This window comes from Hylobates moloch, unplaced genomic scaffold (genome assembly GCF_009828535.3).
Source record: "Hylobates moloch isolate HMO894 unplaced genomic scaffold, HMol_V3 SCAFFOLD_6, whole genome shotgun sequence".
Taxonomy (NCBI): Eukaryota; Metazoa; Chordata; class Mammalia; order Primates; family Hylobatidae; genus Hylobates; species Hylobates moloch.
In genome coordinates, this window is record NW_026652281.1 from 12344195 (window position 1) to 12363906 (window position 19712).

The 19712-nt window shown below is 44.2% G+C and overlaps 1 protein-coding gene across 1 annotated transcript in view; it reads right to left on the reverse strand.

Moving 5' to 3' along the window:
• Positions 1-19712, reverse strand: part of VAT1L (vesicle amine transport 1 like) — a 195228-nt gene that overhangs the window by 111515 nt on the left and 64001 nt on the right. Inside the window, exon 4 of the mRNA XM_032156367.2 lies at positions 10435-10577. Within this exon, the coding sequence (XP_032012258.1) occupies positions 10435-10577 (143 nt within the window). The remainder of the gene's footprint in view (positions 1-10434; positions 10578-19712) is intronic.

Below are 19712 nucleotides of genomic sequence, written 5' to 3' on the forward strand. Positions count from 1 at the left end.
CATTTTAACTCCACTTTTAAAAAAATGAAATCAAGGCTTACAGATGCAGCAGTCTTGCCCAAGCTTACGTAACTAGGACAGCTGGAATTCAATTCTAGGTCTAGTTTAACTGCATAGATGATGGCCTTTTCACCAGTCTGAGTTTAAGACTTAATAAATATCCAAGCCACTGTTAAGTATGGAAGCATCACTTTAGCAAGCAGCTCTGAGAAGCAGCCAATTTAATTTAGTCTTTGAAGAATTCAGGCTTAAATTTTGTCTTGAAATAAATACACATACATTCAGAGTCTGATTACATTTGATCAAAGTTTGGCCTAGATCAAACATCTAGACCGAAAGATTTCTGTTTTCAAGCTGGTTTTCCCCCCGGGGTTTATAGGAGAGACCCAAATTCAGAGTCCCACAAATTTACCCTTAATTTCCAGCCACTGGGTAACCATTTGCTGAGTGTTTACTACATGCTAGGCACTGTGCATGCTGAGTTGGGAATACACAGAGAAGGCGGAAGTCTGCCCTGATCATCCAGGAGCTCATGGTCTACAAGGGCAGACATCTATAAATGAACCAAACACAGAGTGATCATTGCTCCAATAGAGCAAGTTACGAGCATTGGAAGATGACCCTCTGTTGAGGGTTGGCAGCAGAGGGAACCAGAGGGAACAGGATGTGCAAAGGCCTTATGGTGGGAGGAAGACTGGGAAACAGCCAGTGTGGCTGGAATATGAAAACAAAGGGCCGCTTGCTTTGAGGTTGGGCTGGAGAGGCAGGCGGGAGTTGGACCACATGGACTCTTGGTTGGTGGTCAGGTCTTCACCTTGCATTATGGGCTGGGTAATTGTGTTTCTGTCTCCCTCACTTCTCCCCAGGTCTGTTTTCAGAGCAGAAATTGGCCAGGTGAAAAAGGGAAGGCACTTCTCAAAGAATAGTATAACAGCTTGACCTAGGACAGTGAGAAGGCTTTGGGACACCAACCATGGCAATCAGGAGGCCTGACCACTGACTCCTTCTAGAAGGACCCTAGGACTGGCTATCACAATCAACAGCTAACATGGAGGTGGGTAGGCAGGGGAGAGGGGTGGCTCAAGGGCAACACAGTACTGGGCTTAGGAATATACATTTTATTTCAGTGTTAAGCATTCAGTTCTGCTACTTACATGCTGTGTGACCTTAGTTGAGTTACTTAGCCTCTCTGTGCCTCAGTTTCCCCAACTGTGGAAGGGGAAGATGGTGATAACACCTACATTTTCTTTATGAAGCTTGAATGAATTGATGCAAATGGAACACAGAGCCCAGTTCATGGTAAACTCTGGGTCCATGGTAGCTTTGACTGATTACCATTTTTCAAAATGCCCCAACTTTAAGTCTTTTGATTGGGAAAAGGGCATGAAAAGAAAGAGTATGCAAAACCTCTCCAACTCAACCTTCAGGGTGGGTGGAGACACCAGCCCAGAAATTACTGGAGCTGAGGCTTGATGCTATTGACCTTCCAAAGAGAGTGTGCCACACTCTTGAACGATTACTATGTCCCAAGTAGAATGCTAAGAATTTCGTGTTTAATCGTTGAGACTGGGTCTTGCTCTGTTGTCCAGGCTACATTTATGCCTCATGCCAATCCTTTCACTCTGGGGCCATCATTATTCCCATTTGATAGACAAGGAAAATGAGGCTCAGTGAGGGCCAGGTGACTCACCCCAGGGCCCACTGCATAGAGTGGGAAGACCTTAGTTTGTTCCATCACATCTAGAAACCAGGCAAGGGCATCAAAGGTGAAGTAGGGTTTCGTAGGGTAAGTAGCGGCCAACCCCGAGGCGACCACCACTGTCACTTCTATGCCATGCAGGTACCCAGCAGGGATGAGAAAAGCTGGGGTGTGCTTCCTTGGTCTTAACACTAGAAGGAGATGCTTGTAGGTCTCCTTCACATTCAGGCCACCTGCCCCCATCCATGCCTCTCTCTCGGCATTTCTACAGTTGAATCACATGCATGTCTGGGGGTCAACAGAACCACAAATCCTCTCCTTCCTGCCGTCATTGCATCCTTTTGAAGGTCAGTGGTCGGGTGGAGGGTGGGAGGAGGTAGAGAGGTGGATTCTGAGAGGGAGAAGTTGGGCAGAGGCAGATATCATTCTCAGCACCTGAGGGTGAGGATGCTTTTGCTCTTTCTGTCAAACCATTCCAGCAGCTATTGCTCTTTCCAAGGGTAGAAGTGTTCCTTCGGGTAAGAATTTCAAAATTGAAAAGTGCTCCATCTCTGTTGAGTCATGACAGACCCCCTAAAAGGATTGCACTGAACGGGACTCAGCTGGGTCTATTTAGAATGTTCCTGGTCCCATAAGCAGCCTTGGAACTGGCCCTGTCTCAGTTACACCCACATTGAAAAGCGCTGCAGTAGCCCTTTTAATGAAATAATCATGAAAATCAGTAGTGGAGCTGGAAGGCTCATCAGAGGAACAAGGACCATCCTCCTCATTTCTGTGGCCCCCGATTCCAGTTTCCGGGGGTGTTCACCACTGCCTGCATATGTATGATTATTACATGAAAGCAAAGAAGGTGTGGCAGAAGGCCAAATGCAGCAATTCCTCTGTGTGCTTTTTCCTGCTGCCATAAATCTCTTCGGATTTAAAAAGCAAACACAAATAGCCCCAGCTCGGGGATTATATGAGCCAAATTCAGCACTAAGATATTTCAGAGTTGCTGATCCAAGACCTTCATGTCTGTCCTTCCTGTGTCCCTAGCCCCGGCCCCTGGATGGTGAATGCTGCCTCTTTCCTTCTTGCCCACACAGATCAGGGAAGAATTTCTCTTGAGTGGCAGTAGGTTCCAACAGAGCCAGTACTTAGAGAGAAACCCTTTGACCTTGCCAAGAAAGGAATTCCCCTTTATGGTGACTTTGCTCTCCAGCTGGGTCTTTGGCTCTCCACTCTGTTTTCTCTCTCTGGATCCCTTTTTCTGAGAACTCATCTGTGCCACAGCTTTAACCATCACAGGATGAGACTATTTCCGAGTGCCTGGCATTTAGCAGGCTTTGCACAGGGTGCCAAGCACCGTGCCTGGTACACAATAGACTTTGTATAGAGGACTGGCCACAATGCCTACTCCACCGTAGGCTTCTTACAGAGTGCCAAGCACAGCACCCAGCACGTGATAGGTTTCTCACAGGGGGCCAAGCCCAGTGCTGATGTGTGGTAGGCTTCTTGGTAGGTGTTTACTATTAGTAGTTCCTATATGTACTTAGCAATACTACCTCTAGGAATGCCTTCTAGATCCCTTTGTCCCTATTCTTTCCAGGTGATTAGACTTATTAATTTCCACTAGTTTTAAAATAAGCTCCTATTATGTGCCAGGCATTGTGCTAGAAGTGCAGGAGTTCGGTCTGATCTCTGCCTTTTCTGAGCTTATACCCCTTGGCTTCACCTATGACTGGAATCTGCAAGATTCAAGTCATTTGAACAATTAGCTGCTCCCCCTCGATCGGGAGTTTGATTCCTTCCTATGTGGGCTTTGTGCTCCTTTGGCTAGAGATTGTGCTTTATCTCAGTTTCCTAACTTCCAGAGCCAGCTCATGTCGGTCATTTGGAAAATGTTCGAAGTGGGTGGTTTTTTTTAATCACTGAGACTGGGTCTTGTTCTGTTGCCCAGGCTGCAGTGCAGTGGCATGCTCACAGCTTACTGCAGCCCCAAACTCCTAGGCTCAAGAGATCCTCCTGTCTCAGCCTCCCAAATAGCTGGGACTACAGGTGTACACCACTACACCCAGCTAATTGTTTTTTAGAGATGGGAGTCTCATTATGTTGCCCAGGTTAGTCTCAAACTCCTGGCCTCAAGCTATCCTCCTGCCTTGGCCTCCTAAAGTGCAGGGATTATAGGTGTGAACTACCACATCCAGCCTAAGGGAGTGGCTTTGTACTCAATGGAGCTCCAGTCCCACTTTCCCTGGCCTATTATGCAGGCCCCCTGGAGTTCTCACTCTCACGCTGTATTTATCTTGTCTAAAGGAAGTCATTACAGCTTCCATTGCTCATTGTCTAATAACAACAGAAAGGAAAAGAAGTCTTGGTCTCATCTTGCAATATTTTCCCTAGTCGTAGGTCATTCTGTCTTGTTCTCCTTCAAAATCTCTAATGGCGCGGCCTCTCCCTTGCCCCTTCTGCTACTCATTCTCCTGATTTTGGAGATCTCTTCTCTCACCATTCCTGTACACGGCAGCCAGATCAGTCTTTTTGTAGATTCCCCTTTCAAAACAGTGCTTAACTGCTTCAAATCTGCAAAGAACTCTCCATTTCTGACATAATGCAATGTTTACTCCATTTAAGAGCTTTCAAGAGCCTCCTCAATCTAGCCCACTTCTCCACCAGGGTCTGGAGTCGTTTCATATTTTCATGACTTGAAGGGCAGGGGGATGCTACTGACATCTAATGAGTAGAGACCAGGGATGCTGCTCAACATCTACAATGCACAAGGCAGCGCCCCCCGATAGCAGAATGATCCTGCCCCAAATGCCCACAGTGCTGAGGTTGGAAGCTCTGATCTAACCCCGTCCTACCATCCAAGCACCTCACAAAGCCGCATGCTTTAATACAGGCAATCTGGCATCTTCCCTGGCTGAGGAGCAAGCCGCCCTCACTTCCTTTGTGAGAGTGAGTGTGGGTGCTAGAAATATCACAAGCTCTGGAACTACAGCCACCTGGAACTGAGTCCCGTCATATCTATTTGTGTGACATTTACTTAACCAGGCTTGCCTTGCCTCCCTCTGAAAAATAAGCACAGTATTTACTTCATAAAATGTGTGAGACCCAAAACAGAGCTCCCACGTGTTCTTCAGGCTTCCATTTAGGCATTGCTCGCCTGTGCCCCCGCAGTGCTCTTTACTTCCGTATCAGCTGCCAAACCCATTGTCTTGCGTGGGGATTTGCTTGTTTTGCTCACCATTCTATCTTCATAGTCTGTTTGTAGGCGTCACTAATATAGATGGTCCTCCATTTACAGTGGTCTCACTTAATAATTTTTCAACTTTGTGATGTACCCATAGGACTGTTCAGTTTCTCACTTTCAGTACAGTATTTAGTAAGCATTAAGAATCCTGAGTTGTGTATACCGGACTGCACACACCTCGAGGTTTTCAACACTTTATTGTAAAATAGGCTTTGTGTTAGATTATTTTGCCCAACTGTAGGCTAATGTAAATTTAGGGTAGGCTAAGCTGAGCTATGATATTCAGTAGGTTAGGTGTATTAAATACATTTTTGACTCATGATATTTTAATCCTATGATGAGTTTACAAGGATGTAACTCCACTGTAAGTTGAGAAGCATCTGTACAAGGAATAAATGAAAAAAGGTCTGAAATAATATTGCGTACCCATTTCCCACCCAATGAAGTTTGGAAATGTTGTGTTTTGTGGGTTTTCTTTTCTTTTCTTTTTTTTTTTTTTAAAGATAGTCTCGCTCTGTCGCCCAGGCTGGAGTGCAGTGGCATAATCTCGGATCACTGCAGCCTCCACCTCCTGGGTTTAAGCAATTCTCCTGCCTCAGCCACCTGAGTAGCTGGGATTACAGGTGTCCACCACCTCACCTGGCTAAGTTCTGTATTTTTAGTAGAGACAGGGTTTCACCATATTGGCCAGGCTGGTCTTGAACTCTTGACCTCAAGTGATCCCCCTGCCTCGGCCTCCCTAAAGTCCTGGATTTACAGGCATGAGCCACCAAAGCCCGGCCTTAAATATATTTTTGACTCATGATATTTTAAGCTTCTGATGGGTTTACAGGGAGGTAACTCCACTGTAAGTCGAGAAGCATCTCTACATGAATGAATGAATGAATGAATGAATGAATGAATGAATGAACAAAAGGTCTGAAATAATATTGTGTACCCATTTCCACCCAATGAAGTTTTCAAATGTTGTTTGTTTTTTTAAAGGCAGGTTTTAAAAATAGCTTTATTGAGATATAATTGACATACAATAAACTGTACATATTTAAAGTGTACAATTTGGTGAGAGATTAAATATGTTCACACCTGTGAAACCCTCACCATTGTCCATGTACTGAACGTATCCTTCACACCCAAAAGTTTCCTCAAGTCCTGTTGTAAACCAAGAGGAGTTTTGCAGAATAAAAAAGCTGATAGACTCACACACCTCCAAGGCCAAATCTGGTCCTACCTCTCAATTTCCTTATCTGTAAAATGAGGAATGTTCACCTTGCAGGATTGTCTCAGGTGCACATAAAATGGTCTAATTGAACTCGTAGCAGGATGGCAGGAGATCAACAAAGCGTGGTTATTATTATCTGCCCTGTTCTGTCCAAGATTCCCTTGTGTGGATTCTCTCACGCTTCCCTCCACCTACTGAAATCGATCGCAACCTTCAAGTGCACCTGAGGGGCTGTCCATCTTGTCATGCTCTCTCTGATCTTTCTCTTTTCCTTATTTCTAAAGCCCTTGCAGTTAGGTACACACAACTCAAGGTTTCTAATGCTTCGGCTTGGTTTCACTCATAATTATCTCTCTCCTCCTAAAGAGAGAGAAAGTAACTGATGTAAAGGTTAGGTCTGTGTCGTAAATATGTTTTTTTTGTCTATTCCCTTTACAACACCTGCCTCAAGGCTGAGAATGTATTCAAAGGAGGCTTCCCGATTGACTGGCTTATAAAAGAGTTTTCATCTCAAGAAATTTTATCTTTTTATTTTTTTCATTATTTTCTGGTTCATTGTACACATAATAATGTAACAATATCTGTGATCAAAAAATAAAGAGAAATCACTCTGCATTCCACTCCTATTGCATGTTGGCAGTTGGATATTTTCCCTTTCCTTTCATTTTATATCTACATGCACCCAGAATTTGTACAAAGCTGTGATCACAGAGTCGATGGAATTTGGCATTCTTCTTTTTTACTCAATGTGCTACCATGGGCATTTTTTTCATTTTGTGGCTGTCTTCATAATTATCATTTTTTTAGGGACTGCACAATACTTAAGTATGTGGGTGTAGCATAATCGACTGAACTGTTTCCTTTCTGTTGGTGGTAGGGGCTGGTTCTGAATTTTCACTATTTTAGACAATGCTATAATTCACTCTGTCAACATGTGCTGAGCACTTACAATGAAGTAGAAGCAGTGTTTGGCTCTGCACCAGGCAGCCTTGTACCTGTAGCTTTGCTCTTCTTATTTCTTGAGGGTAGGTTTGCTGGGATGGAGGGTCGTGTAAACCTATTTGTAACTTCCCGGGCATTCTGAGTGTAATCTCAAGGTCTCTATTTAAAAACACAACGAACTGTGGGAAGTCACCTTTGAAGGAAGGTGAGGGTGAGGTGGGTCTCAAATGCCTTCTGTTCTTCTGACATCAGCAGACACCAGTGATTTGGGGGCTAAGAGAGTAGATCTAGGGCAGCGGGAAGATGAGAGGATGGGAAGGATGCTGAGCAAATGGGGCAGGCAGGAGTTCTCTGGTTATGGGCTATTACTTTTTCAGAAGAGATGCCATCTCTCTTCTCTTCCCACTCCCCACGTCCTGCCACCTGCACTGGCCTCCTTTCAGGTTCATAAGTTCAGCGAGCTTTTCCTGATGTGGGACTCTAGCCCATTGCATCCCTGCTAGTCAGAAATGCTCTTCCTTTGGCCAACTTCTCATCCCTCAACTCTCAGCCAAAATCCCACTCTGTGATTGAGAGTGTTTCTGATTTCTCCATCAGTAAGTATTTGCTAGCACCTTGCATTTCACTACCAGAGCACATGTCGAAAATGTGAATCAGTTATTTCTGTTTATAGTTTTATTTTTTGTCCCCTCTCCCTCCGTTAAGGCTCTGTATTCCACAAGGACAGTGACTCTCAAGATGGCATTGCTGGATCTCTGGCCCTGGCACAGTCTCCAGGCCATCACAGACACAAAGCACAGAGGTATTAAGCAATTGTATTCGTGCATACATGAAAGAATGCTTGCCAAAATATCACGTAAGGAAGTCAAAGAAAAAATGACTGAAGGGATAATGATAGCTCATTTTCCAGACCACAATTTAAGAGACTCAAGTTAAAGATAGGAAGAACTGACCGGGCACGGTGGCTCACCGCGCTAATCCCAGCACTTTGGGAGGCCGAGATGGGTGGATCACGAGGTCAGGAGATCAAGACAATCCTGGCTAACATGGTGAAACCCCGTCTCTACTAAAAATACAAAAAATTAGCCAGGTGTGGTGGCGGGTGCCTGTAGTCCCAGCTACTCAGGAGGCTGTGGCAGAAGAATGGTGTGAACCCAGGAGGCGGAGTTTGCAGTGAGCCGAGGTCGCGCCACTGCACTCCAGCCTTGGCGACAGAGAGAGACTCCATCTCAAAAAAAAAGAAAAAAAAAAGGATAGGAAGAACTACCTGAGAGCTATGGAACTGGGCAAATGGATGTCCTCAAAATTAGCCTGCAGCCTCTAAACATCTGAGAAACAGAGGGTCACCTTCTAACATCTAGCTTTAAGCTTTCCTTTCACATCCTGCTGGAACTATTGGGACAACCTTAAATTATATGCAATGCTCTGCATTCCAAATTTAAAAATAAATCTGAAAACTCAGACCATCAGAACCCCCTCCTTTTCAAGAAACTTCCCAAGTGTCACCAAATCTGTTCTAAAACTATCACCTCAAATAACCAGCTTCTCCCATCCACTTGTCCTTCAGTTTTCCCATCTTAATCTGTGATTTGAAGAAAATTGTTTCCCTTTTGAGACAGGCTCTTGCTGTCTGTCAGCCATGCTGGAGTGCAGTGGCATGATCTCAGCTCACTGCAGCCTCTACCTCCCAGGATCAAGCGATCCACCCAACTCAGCCTTCTGAGTAGCTGAGACTACAGGCATGCATCACCATGCTCAGCTAAGTTTTATATTTTTGGGGGGGCGCAGGTAGAGATGAAGCTTCAGTATGTTGGCCAGGGTGGTCTCAAACTCTTGGGCTTAAGTGATCTGCCCTCCTCGGCCTCCCACAGTGCTGGGATTATAGGCATGAGCTACTGTGCCCAGCCTTGTTTCTTTCTTATGATTCTATCTGGACAGTGTAATACCTTTGTACGTAACAATTTTGTGTTGGAAAACGAGAATGCCGAAACAATGGCTCTGGCCCAAATCTGAATCCTCTCAGAAGCTGTGAGTGGCATGGACCCTGAGAAGAAGTCTGGAGCCCAGAGCAATAGACAGAGTGAGACACACAAAATCATCTGAAACCATGATGGCAGCTGGGTTTCCATCTGCTTCCCTGTGTTGACACACATGTGGCCATGATCAATAACTTCAGAATCACAGGTTATAAACCATCATTCCCCCAGGTGACTGCAACAGCCAGCAAATGATCTTGCAGCCCCAGCCTCCCTCCTCCCATTCATACCCTCTGCACCACCAGTGATTTTTCAAAACCCAAATCAAATCATAGCCCCATTTTAGTGTGTCAGTGGCTCTTGGTCACACCCAGGTTGGACTCCACATTTGCTGGATTGGTGTACATAGTCTTTATGTGCATCTGATACCTGTCTCCTCGCTCAGCCTCACCTCATGCCCCTTCTTCCCTTTCCCCCCAGGTGTCTCTTTGCCAATACCTATAATTAGACGAGATAACAAGACATCCCTGGGCTTGCACTCCAGTAAGCCTTCTTGTAGTTCTCCCAGCCTCTGAGCCTCTTGCATTCCTCAGTATGCATGCACATGACTTTCCTTTCCCAATGCAGCCCCCTCCCTGCTCCTTTCTTCCTATGGATAATTGTGGCTCATGCTTCACTGTTCAGAGAGGCGCTATCTGTACAGGAAAATCACGGGCTCCAAAGTTGAAATGCCTGGCTTGACTCCAGGCTCCACCTTTCACTGCCAGTTCCAGGCCTTTCTGGGTGCACACAATGACAAGGTTTCTCAGTTTGCCTTCAGTAAGGCGTAGCCAACGACCTGAGCAGTAGTGCTAGACTATGAGAAGGGTGTGTGTTCTTTCTGGGACTGGCCCATAAAACCTCCTATTCATGACCCTTTGGTGCTTTCTGCCCATCTGTTGGCTAGAAGCGAAGGACCTTTAGACCCAAGACAATAGTGGAACCATAAGATGAAAAGAGCCTGGGTCTCTGAATGCTCTTACAGAAGATCATCCACCAAATATCCACCTTAAGCTATCATGTGAATGAATGAGAAATAAACTTCTGTGTTAAGATGGTCAAATAGGAGCTAGCATAACTTTAATACATTAGCTTTCCAAGTTACTTAGCCGATTCATTCCTTGGTGACAATAGTGGGGTTAAGAGGATTAAATGAACTAATGCATGTGAAGTATTTGGCACAGAGCTAATAATACTAAGCCCCCAATATATGTTTGCTGCATATTATTATTATTATTATTATCATCTCTCCTTTAAATAAGTGCTACTGCTCTTGGAGAGCAGAGCAAGGGCCAGCCTGGTGCTTTTTCCAAAGCAAACATCTTACCTTTTAACTTCTTGCACGTAGTCTGCATTTCTGTCAAAGAGGTGGGTCACAGAGTCTTTGATTGCTTCATGCTTGAAAGTAGAGGCTGTTCCAAAGACAGTCACATTGGGGACAGTGGAACACAGCTGAGCCACAGCTTGACCCTGCAAGGAAAAGACAATAGCTATGTCACACATAGAAGCCACCAGATCATAGCCAGTGTTGCTGGGTGTAGAGCAGGATTTCTCCATTGGCACTATTGACTTTTCTTTTCTTTTTTTTTTCTTCTTTTTTTTTTTTTTTTTTTTAGAGATGGAGTCTCACTCTGTCACTCAGGCTGGAGTGCAGTGTGCAGTGGTGAGATCTTGGCTCACTGCAACCTCTACCTTGTGGGTTCTAGCAATTCTCCTGCCTCAGGCTCCCAAGTAGCTGGGACTACAGGTACATGCTGCTACGCCTGGCTAATTTTTTGTATTTTTCGTAGAGATGGGGTTTCACCGTGTTGCCCAGGCTGGTCTCGAACTCCTGAGCTCAGGCAATCCACCCGCCTCAGCCTCCCAAAGTGCTAGGATTACAGGCGCGAGCCACTGTGCCCGGCGGACATTTTTAAGGTTGGATTAGTCTTTGTGGTAGGAGACTGTACTATGTGTTGTCAGATGTTTAGCCCTCCTGGCCTCTACCTACTACATGCCAGTAGCATCCTCCCAGTTGTGACAACCACAAATGTATCCAGACATTGGAAAGTGTCGCCTGGGTGGAAGGACAAAATCTCCTGTGGTTAAGAATCACTGGCGTAGAGGAAAGTCAATGGGAATCAGATGAATCCAAGCACCAAGACTTAAAAACTGGTATCTTACAATACCACCTACTTCACAGGGCTCTTGCAGATGTCTTAGTTTGGGTACCGCAGAAGCCGACCCTGAGATAAGGATTTGAATGTAGGTATTTTACCTGGACAGTGATCTCAGGAAATAACAAGGTATTAAAGACAGTAAAAGAAGGCAGCCAATAAAAGATGTGTTATCAAGGCCATATCTACCATGTATGACTGGAGCTCAATCCCTCTGGGGAACCCTGTCAGCAAGTGTAGAATACGCCTCTGAGTTACCCTAACCACGGGCAAGGAAGCCAGAGTATTTATCCAGCATATTTCCATCTGATACTTGTTGAGGGCTGCTTCTGCAATAGTAATTCTCGCGCCTATCTGGCTTGTTCCAGTCAAGTGGGCTCCCACGGCAGACAGAAGTCCTAAGCAACCTTCGGCATGTTAAGTGCAGAAAAGATAGGATGTGGCTGACAGCATCTTCTACAGGGAAGTGTTAAATAAGGTATTATGCAACACAGGTCAAAGACCTGGCACAAAATGTGACACTTAGATAATACATCCTAATTACCTTTCCCCCTTAGGGGCTTATTATATCCATTGCCGAGATGTCCAGGCATATAGAGAAAAGGTCAACACAAGTTTTAAATATTAAGCAGTCCAGGGGAAATGCACAATGCAGTTAGGAGCAGGTTTATTCTTCCATATTGCTTTTTCAGTATGGTCAGAATTGAAGTCATTGGACAAAATATTGTGGTCATGTATATTCAGACATTTTCCAGTAAAACCCAGTTTTCTGGTAACTAAGGTGCATTCTAATACCAAGTGTTGTCTCTTTCTGGTGTTCCATCTGCCATTTTAAGGAGGGAAAATATTCTACCAGCATCATCTGTGATGTTAATTTCTGCCTATCATGTTATTTTCATGTCTTCATGCTGGCGGACTAAATCAGGTTGGCAGGTCAATTTATGGAAATGTTATCTTATCACCCGTTGCAATTAAAGGCAACATTGAGAGAATCACAGAATGTCAGAGTTGGAAGATCATCCAATTACGCCCTCCCCATGACTGCTCTATAGATAAAGGGAAAGCCATTCACAAAGGTTAAGGTTACCCACTTTTGAGAGGCAAATCTGGGATTCAAAGTAAGGTCTCCTGGTTTCCAGTTATTACCACTTTCCATTGTTATGCTGTCTACTTATTTTGACATTTTAAGCTAAGCAGGCTTTAAAGTTCCTACCTAAAATAGACATGTTGCTGGCACACTCCCTTGGAGGTCAACATTTCAGAATATGGGCATGAACCTAAGACTCTGGACAGGCTATAGTTTTCTGTCCTACGAATAGCACTGATACTTGTTTAATTCTCCTGGCTTCTAGATTTTATAAAACAAAGAGAGGACTATCTTTTCTAGGGAGTGTAAATATCAGCAACCAATGCAGCAATTCTCTAAAATTTGCTGGCCTCAGATATGTCATAGTTATAGCTCCATATGGACAGGGCTTGAGATAACCTTCTTACTACTGGGATGGGAAATTACAATTAGTTCCAGTCTCCCTGTATTCCCTTCTGCCCTCTGTCCTTAGGCAAATAGGACATTCATTTATTCATTGAACTATTTTTCACATTTCTATTCTGTACAGCTTGCACTGTGGTATGGATTCCAGAGTGTCCAAAATGATTGGCATACGTTAATCTCCAGTCCCAAGCTGCCCACTGAGTCCTGGACTTGCATCTCTATCGTTTTGGCATTTGACTCCACCTGGCTGTCCCAAAAGCAACACATCATACTCAGTTGATCCAAAACCTAACTAGTGGCCATCTCTGAATGAGTTACTCCCTGAGTCAGTTTCCTAGTGCTGCTGTAACAAAGTTCTACAGACCCAGTGGCTTAAACATCAGAAATTCCTTTTGTCACAGTTCTGGAGGCTCAAAGTCTAAAATCAAGGCATTGGCAGGGTTCGTTCCTTCTGAGGGATGTGAGCGAAAGATCTATTCCATGCCTTTCTCCTCGGCTTGTAGATGTACCTATTCTCCCTGCATCTCTCCACGCCATCTTCCCTCTATGACGCTCTTGTGTCCGAATTTCCCCTTCTCATAGGGACACCAGCCATATTGGATGAGGGCCCATTCTAGTGACCTCAATTTAACTGGATTGCCTTTGCAAAGACCCTGTCTCCAAATAAAGCGACGTTCTGAGGTGCTGGGGGTTAGGCTTCAACATATGAATTTGGAGTGGTGGGGGTGGGATGCAATTTAACCCGTAACACTCCTCTTACTGTGTTTCCTGCTTTAGTGGATGGACTGCACCATTCCCCAGCGCTAAAGCCAGGAATCTGGGCAGCATCCTGGCCTCCTCTTCCTCCTTCGCCCCCACGTCCCTATATTCAGCACGTGCGTTATCTCTTTGTCCTCGACAGCTCTTGTAACTGTCTCTTCTTAGTCTGGGTCTTCACATTTCTCACCCTGGACTATGACAACACTCCTCCACCTGACCTGGCTGTTTCCAAAAGTCCTTCTGTGTTGAGAGTGACATTTCTCAAACACAACACTGAACACGTCACTGTTTATTTTAGACTTCTCAATGTCCATCATGGCTTTCAGAATAAAATGCACACCACCTAGTTTATCACACAAGACTGGTCCCTATTATCTGACCCAGTCTCTGTCATTCACTTATTTCCTCCACTTTTCCAATCTCTATTCCCTAACACACACTGAACTTTAGCCACCAAGATTAGCATTTGCCACCAGAATGGCATTGTGCAGCCCTCAACCCTGGCATTCCCAGAATGACCTTTCATCTTACTTTTGTTTGTTATTAGAGACACGGTCTCACTCTGTCACCCAGGTTGGAGTGTAGTGGCTCAATCATGGCTCAGTGCAACCTTGAACTCCTGGGCTCAAGTGATCCTCCTGCGTCAGACTCCCCAGTAGCTGGGACTACAGGTACATGCCACCACACCCAAATAGTTTTTTTTTTTTTTTTTTTAGACGGAGTTTTGCTCTTGTTGCCCAGGCTGGAGTGCAGCGGCACAATCTCGGCTCACTGCAACCTCCGCCTCCTGGGTTCAAGCGATTCTCCTGCCTCAGCCTCCAGAGTAGCTGGGATTACAGGCATGTGCCTCCATGCCTGGCTAATTTTGTATTTTTAGTAGAGATGGGGTTTCTCCATGTTGGTCAGGCTGGTCTTGAATTCCCGACCTCAGGTGACCTGCCCGCCTCGGCCTCCCAAACTGCTGGGATTACAGGTGTGAGCCACTGCGCCCAGCCTTAAAAAATTTTTTTTTTTGTAAAGATGGGGTCTCACTATGTTACCCAGGCTGGTCTAGAATTCCTGGCCTCAAGTAATCCATCTATCTTGGCTTCCCAAAGCACTAGGATTACAGGCATGAGCCACTGTGCCCAGCCTCACCTTCTTTTACTGAGGAAGAAGCTGAAGTTTACAGAGGTTAGGTGTCTGCTCCAACACTAGAGTAACAGCTTGATCTGCTTCACTCCTGGATGCCACACATACCAGCTGAGCAACGTATTGGCACCTCTGTTCACTTGTCTAAAATATTTGGATAGCAGTACTCTACACAGTCTAGGTTTACTGTGAGATTATGTGATATAATGCATCAAACTGCCTAGAACAATCAATGCTCAATACATGCTTGCTATCACTACTCCTAAGTCCTCTCTTACTATTTTTCTTGGTCTTATTACATTCACCGTAGCATCATATCCAGTATCCTGCCATCAGATCCTGCAATGACCATGCTATTTCAGCATCAATGGCAGTTTCCCCACATGCTTTCCCCCTTCTCATTATGACCTCCCTTCCTCTTTCTTCCAATCAGGGCTATTCCCACTCAAGCATCTCCATCCCCAGAAATCCTTCCCAGCATCCCAGATAGAGTTGGTTGCCCCCTTTTGTGCCCCTTTGACTTGTGGTTCTTTTCTCCCAAAGTGTGGCCACCATGGCCTCTGTGGCTTCTGCCTGCCCCATGAGCTCTGTGGGGACAGGGACTGTGTCTCCACCGGCCCTCTGCTCCTGTGCCCAGCGCAGAACCTGGCACATAGTAAATGTCTGGTAAAACTTGGTGGATGGATGCATGAGAAACTGGAGGAGTTGAGTGTATGGGGGCAGCACTTCCCAATCGTTTTGGAGCCTTCATGTCCTTTAGTGTTGTAGAGTTGGAATAAAGCGTAGATTTAATTAACCTATGCAGGTTCTGACTGAAGCAGAACTTCACTATTTCTATTTTAAAGAAAAACATGCACATGTTAAAAAAAAAAAAAAGAGAGATAATATAGGTAATCCAGACCACTTAGGTACTTATATTATTATATAACATATAATATGTGAGTATTAGATAATAGATAAATATATAATATGACTTATAACTATAATAATGTACAATTAATATATATAGCCATGATGTGTGTATGTATAATTATATATAATTATATATACATTATATATATATACATAATATATACTATCTATTTAATAAGGAATATAGAAATAGAATTGCTAATAATACAATTAAGATTAGTATGATATATAAGTATTATGTATACTATATATGAAATATATGACCCTGATCGACAGGCTGGCAGTTTAAAGCAAGATCATATTCCAGCATGTAAACGAATGATTAGAGGAGTGAATCCATCTCTTTAAAGGCTTACTACACTGCCTGGTACATATTAAGTACTGAGTAAGGAGCAGTTTTTAGCTATAACAGTTTTGAGGTTGGGATGGGGCCCAGTTGAAATTCTTTTTACCCATTAAGTGGGAATTTAAGCTAGATGATCCTACCAGTGCACTGAGATTCAGGATTTAGCATAAGAAACTCAACTAAGTAAGGACAGAGAATGGATGGCTTAGGAAAATCTCTATAATGTAAATACTGTCTACTCCTCCAGCCTTGTTTCTCATTGTATTCCAGAACTCTACCTTGACCACAATGAAAAACAGTCAGTTCTTCCTAAGTGCCACCCTCTCTTTCACTGTAGGATCTTTGTACATACAATCCCCACTGCTTGGAATCCTCTTTCCTGTCTTTTCTCCCAGTTTATTCCTTGTATCCTCTGAATCTCAGCCTCTCTGTTACTTTATTGAGTCATTCATTCCATCACTACAGTGTTTTTTTTCGACGGAGTCTTCCTCTGTTGCCAGGCTGGAGAGCAGTGGCACGATCAGCTCACTGCAACCTCCGCCTCCCGGGTTCAAGCAATTCTCCTGCCTCAGCGTCCCGAGCAGCTGGGACCACAGGTGCCTGCTACCATGCCCGGCTAATTTTTGTATTTTTAGTAGAGATGGGGTTTCACCATGTTGGCCAGGATGGTCTCAATTTCTTGACCTCATGATCCACCCGCCTTGGCTTCCCAAAGTGCTGGGATTACAGGAGTGACTACAGTGCTATTTAATGAGCATCTCTACTGGATCAAACATTATCAGAGGTGCCAGAAATATAAACAAGTTATTTACACATATGGTTCCTGTCTTGGAACTTGCATTGTAATGAAGATGACAGATATTAATAAAATAAACAAACCATTAAAAGTACAATTATATACCTAAACCATGAGAATGAGAGTGCCAGTTCCACTGAACCATTAGCAAAAGACTGCATTGGTGCACTATGTTTTTGGACATATGCAGACAATGAAGGGCATGCATTAAAATGGAGTGTGTGGGCATGTCGGAGGAGATAGATAAGGACAAGGAAAGGACTCACCTGTGGTCAGGTTTCTCAAATGGGTTGTGTGACTAGGGGCAAGCTCATGTCTCTGTGCCTTAATTTCACTTTTTTTTTTTTTTTTCTGAGATGGAGTCTCGCTTTGTTGCCCAGGCTGGAGTGCAGTGGCACGATCTCGGCTCACTGTAACCTCTGCTTCCCAGGTTCAAGCAATTCTCCTGCTTCAGCCTCCTGAGTAGCTGGGACTATAGGCACATGGCAGCATGCCCAGCTAATTTTTGTATTTTTAGTAGAGATGGAGTTTCACCATATTGGCCAGGCTGGTCACAAACTCCTGACCTCGTGATCTGCCCGCTTTGGCCTCCCAAAGTTCTGGGATTACAGGTGTGAGACAGCACACCCAGCCGATTTCACATTTTTAAAATGGGAACTTGGACTTAATGATCTCTATGGTCTCTTCAGTTCTCAGATTTCTTGATCACATTGACTAGTTATTTAGCTGGACCAAAAATAGTCTATTTGGAGGAATCTCCTATAAAGTATGAAAGTTGAGTCCCTATCCCAAGTTTGATGAAAATGGAACTTTCTATTACTAACTTGACCATTTTCAAGATCATCTTACAAAAAGAATTTTGTATATCTCTTCTAAAAGTTGTTTTCAGTGTTAAACAGCTCATGAAAACCACAGATCATTAATGTAGTCAAAGAATGGAAATGAATTAGCAGAACGAGCTTGTGAATATTCGGAGAAGAGACCTGGAGGAGATGGTGAGGTAAGATTTTCTTCTTCCAAAGATTGTCAGTTTATTTTTGCATCTTCATCGATGTATAGAGGTACTTAGATGAGCAAAAATAACTGAAAATTTTTGTACTTGTACAAAATCAAGTACATTGGATGCATGAGCCACACTTATGTTTTTCTTACGACAGTACAGCCTCTCACATTGAGATACAGACACAGAGTCAGAAACATTTTTTTCAGATCACGCTGTCATTTGTCTGCTCAACAATTCAGTGACTCAGTTGTTGTAAGAAGAAGAAATTCAAACCCCACTGTGTGGGCGGATCCGTGTGACCTGCCACCAAAGGCAGCAAAGACTATTCTATGTTCTCACCTACAATGCTTCAAGCATCAGTCAGTTTTTCTTTTTCTTTGTTTGTCACTGCAAAGCTGTTGACCTACACGTGACATGTGCTGTGACACACAGGTGCTGAGAATTTCCATGGCAGGAAGTTATGGGGGTGCATGGCTGAGATAGAAGTGAGGGAAGAAAAATTGAAAAGAGTGGGACAGGCATTTTTCAATTGCTCAAAATATAAGTATGGACAATTATTTTTGTTTTTGTTTTTGAGACAGAGTCTCACTCTGTTGCCTAGGCTGGAGTACAGTGGTGCGATCTTGGCTCACTGCAACCTCCACCTCCTGGGTTCAAGTGATTTTCCTGCCTCAGACGCTCAAGTAGCTGGGACTACAGGTGCGTGCCACCATGCCTGGCTAATTTTTGTATTTTTAGTAAAGATGGGGTTTCACCATGCTGGCCAGGCTGGTCTCGAAATCCTGAACTTGTGATCTGCCCTCGTTGGCCTCCCAAAGTGCTAGGATTACAGGTGTGAGTCATGGTGCCCAGCCTAATTTTTTTTTAATCCCCAAAAGAAGTAGACATATTCTTTGAGAAGACTTGGTGGATGGTATCTTTTTTTTTTCTCTTTTATTCATTGTATGGATCCGTACTTCTCAGTGTGTGGTGCCAGAGCCAGCAGCCTCAACATCACCTGGGGACTTGCTGTAATGCACATGCCCAGGCTCCACCCCAGACTTATGGAATCAGAAACTCCCAGGATGGGGCCCTGCAGCCTGAGTTTGAACAGGCCCTCTAGGGGATTCTGATGCAGCTGAAGCTGAGAACCACTGAGGTAAATCATCGTGGTAAATCACTGGCACATTCCCTGTGATTTAGAGGAGAAAGGCCCCACGATGCTCAGAATATCTGATAATCATATTTTATTTAAAACCTGGATGTGGCCTGACTATTTGTATATAATTATACATTCCCTGGAGAATTCTAATGTGCTGACAGTGCTGAGATCCACTGCTCTATAAAGGCATCCTTCTTCTAATTTGCTCAGTTATGGCATTGTAACAATCCACTTCCTCTTTTCCTACTTGAAGCTGACATCAGAGTCCATGGGTTTAGTGTGTGGGATCCTGTAGATCAGGGCATGACCAACACAGTCTTCTGTGATCAGAGAAGCAGGAAGAGAAAATAAGCCCTGTCCCTATTAGCAGGATCTGAGGCTCTTGATGCTTGGCCATGGTACACCGGGTTTTCCTAGCCTCTCACAGCTCTGCTCCAGCAAGTGACTGGGAAGATGACAATTTAAACCTTTTATTCTACTTAGATTGCTCTGAGCTCATTGCAAAGGTCCTAGATTAAGAAGCAAGTGAGGCAAAGTGGTGAAGCATATAGGTTGATTCATTCAACTCCAGCTGCACAGAACTTACTGTGTACCTGGCACGGCTCAACATACCCTATAAATAATAGCTCATTCGTTCCTCATCACAACCTTTATGGGGTAGGTATTAGTTCATCCTCATTTCCCAGATAGGAGAACAGAAGCACAGAGAAGTTAGGTAACAGCCTAAAGTCACACAGCAATACCAGGGAGAAGATCTGAATCCAAGTAGTCTGGCTCCAGCTTCCACAATTTAACCACTGCCTTATGCTACAGGACAGTTGTGGGTCTGTAGGCCAAAAGGAGAGAAGGAAGGTGAACCACCTCTTCCC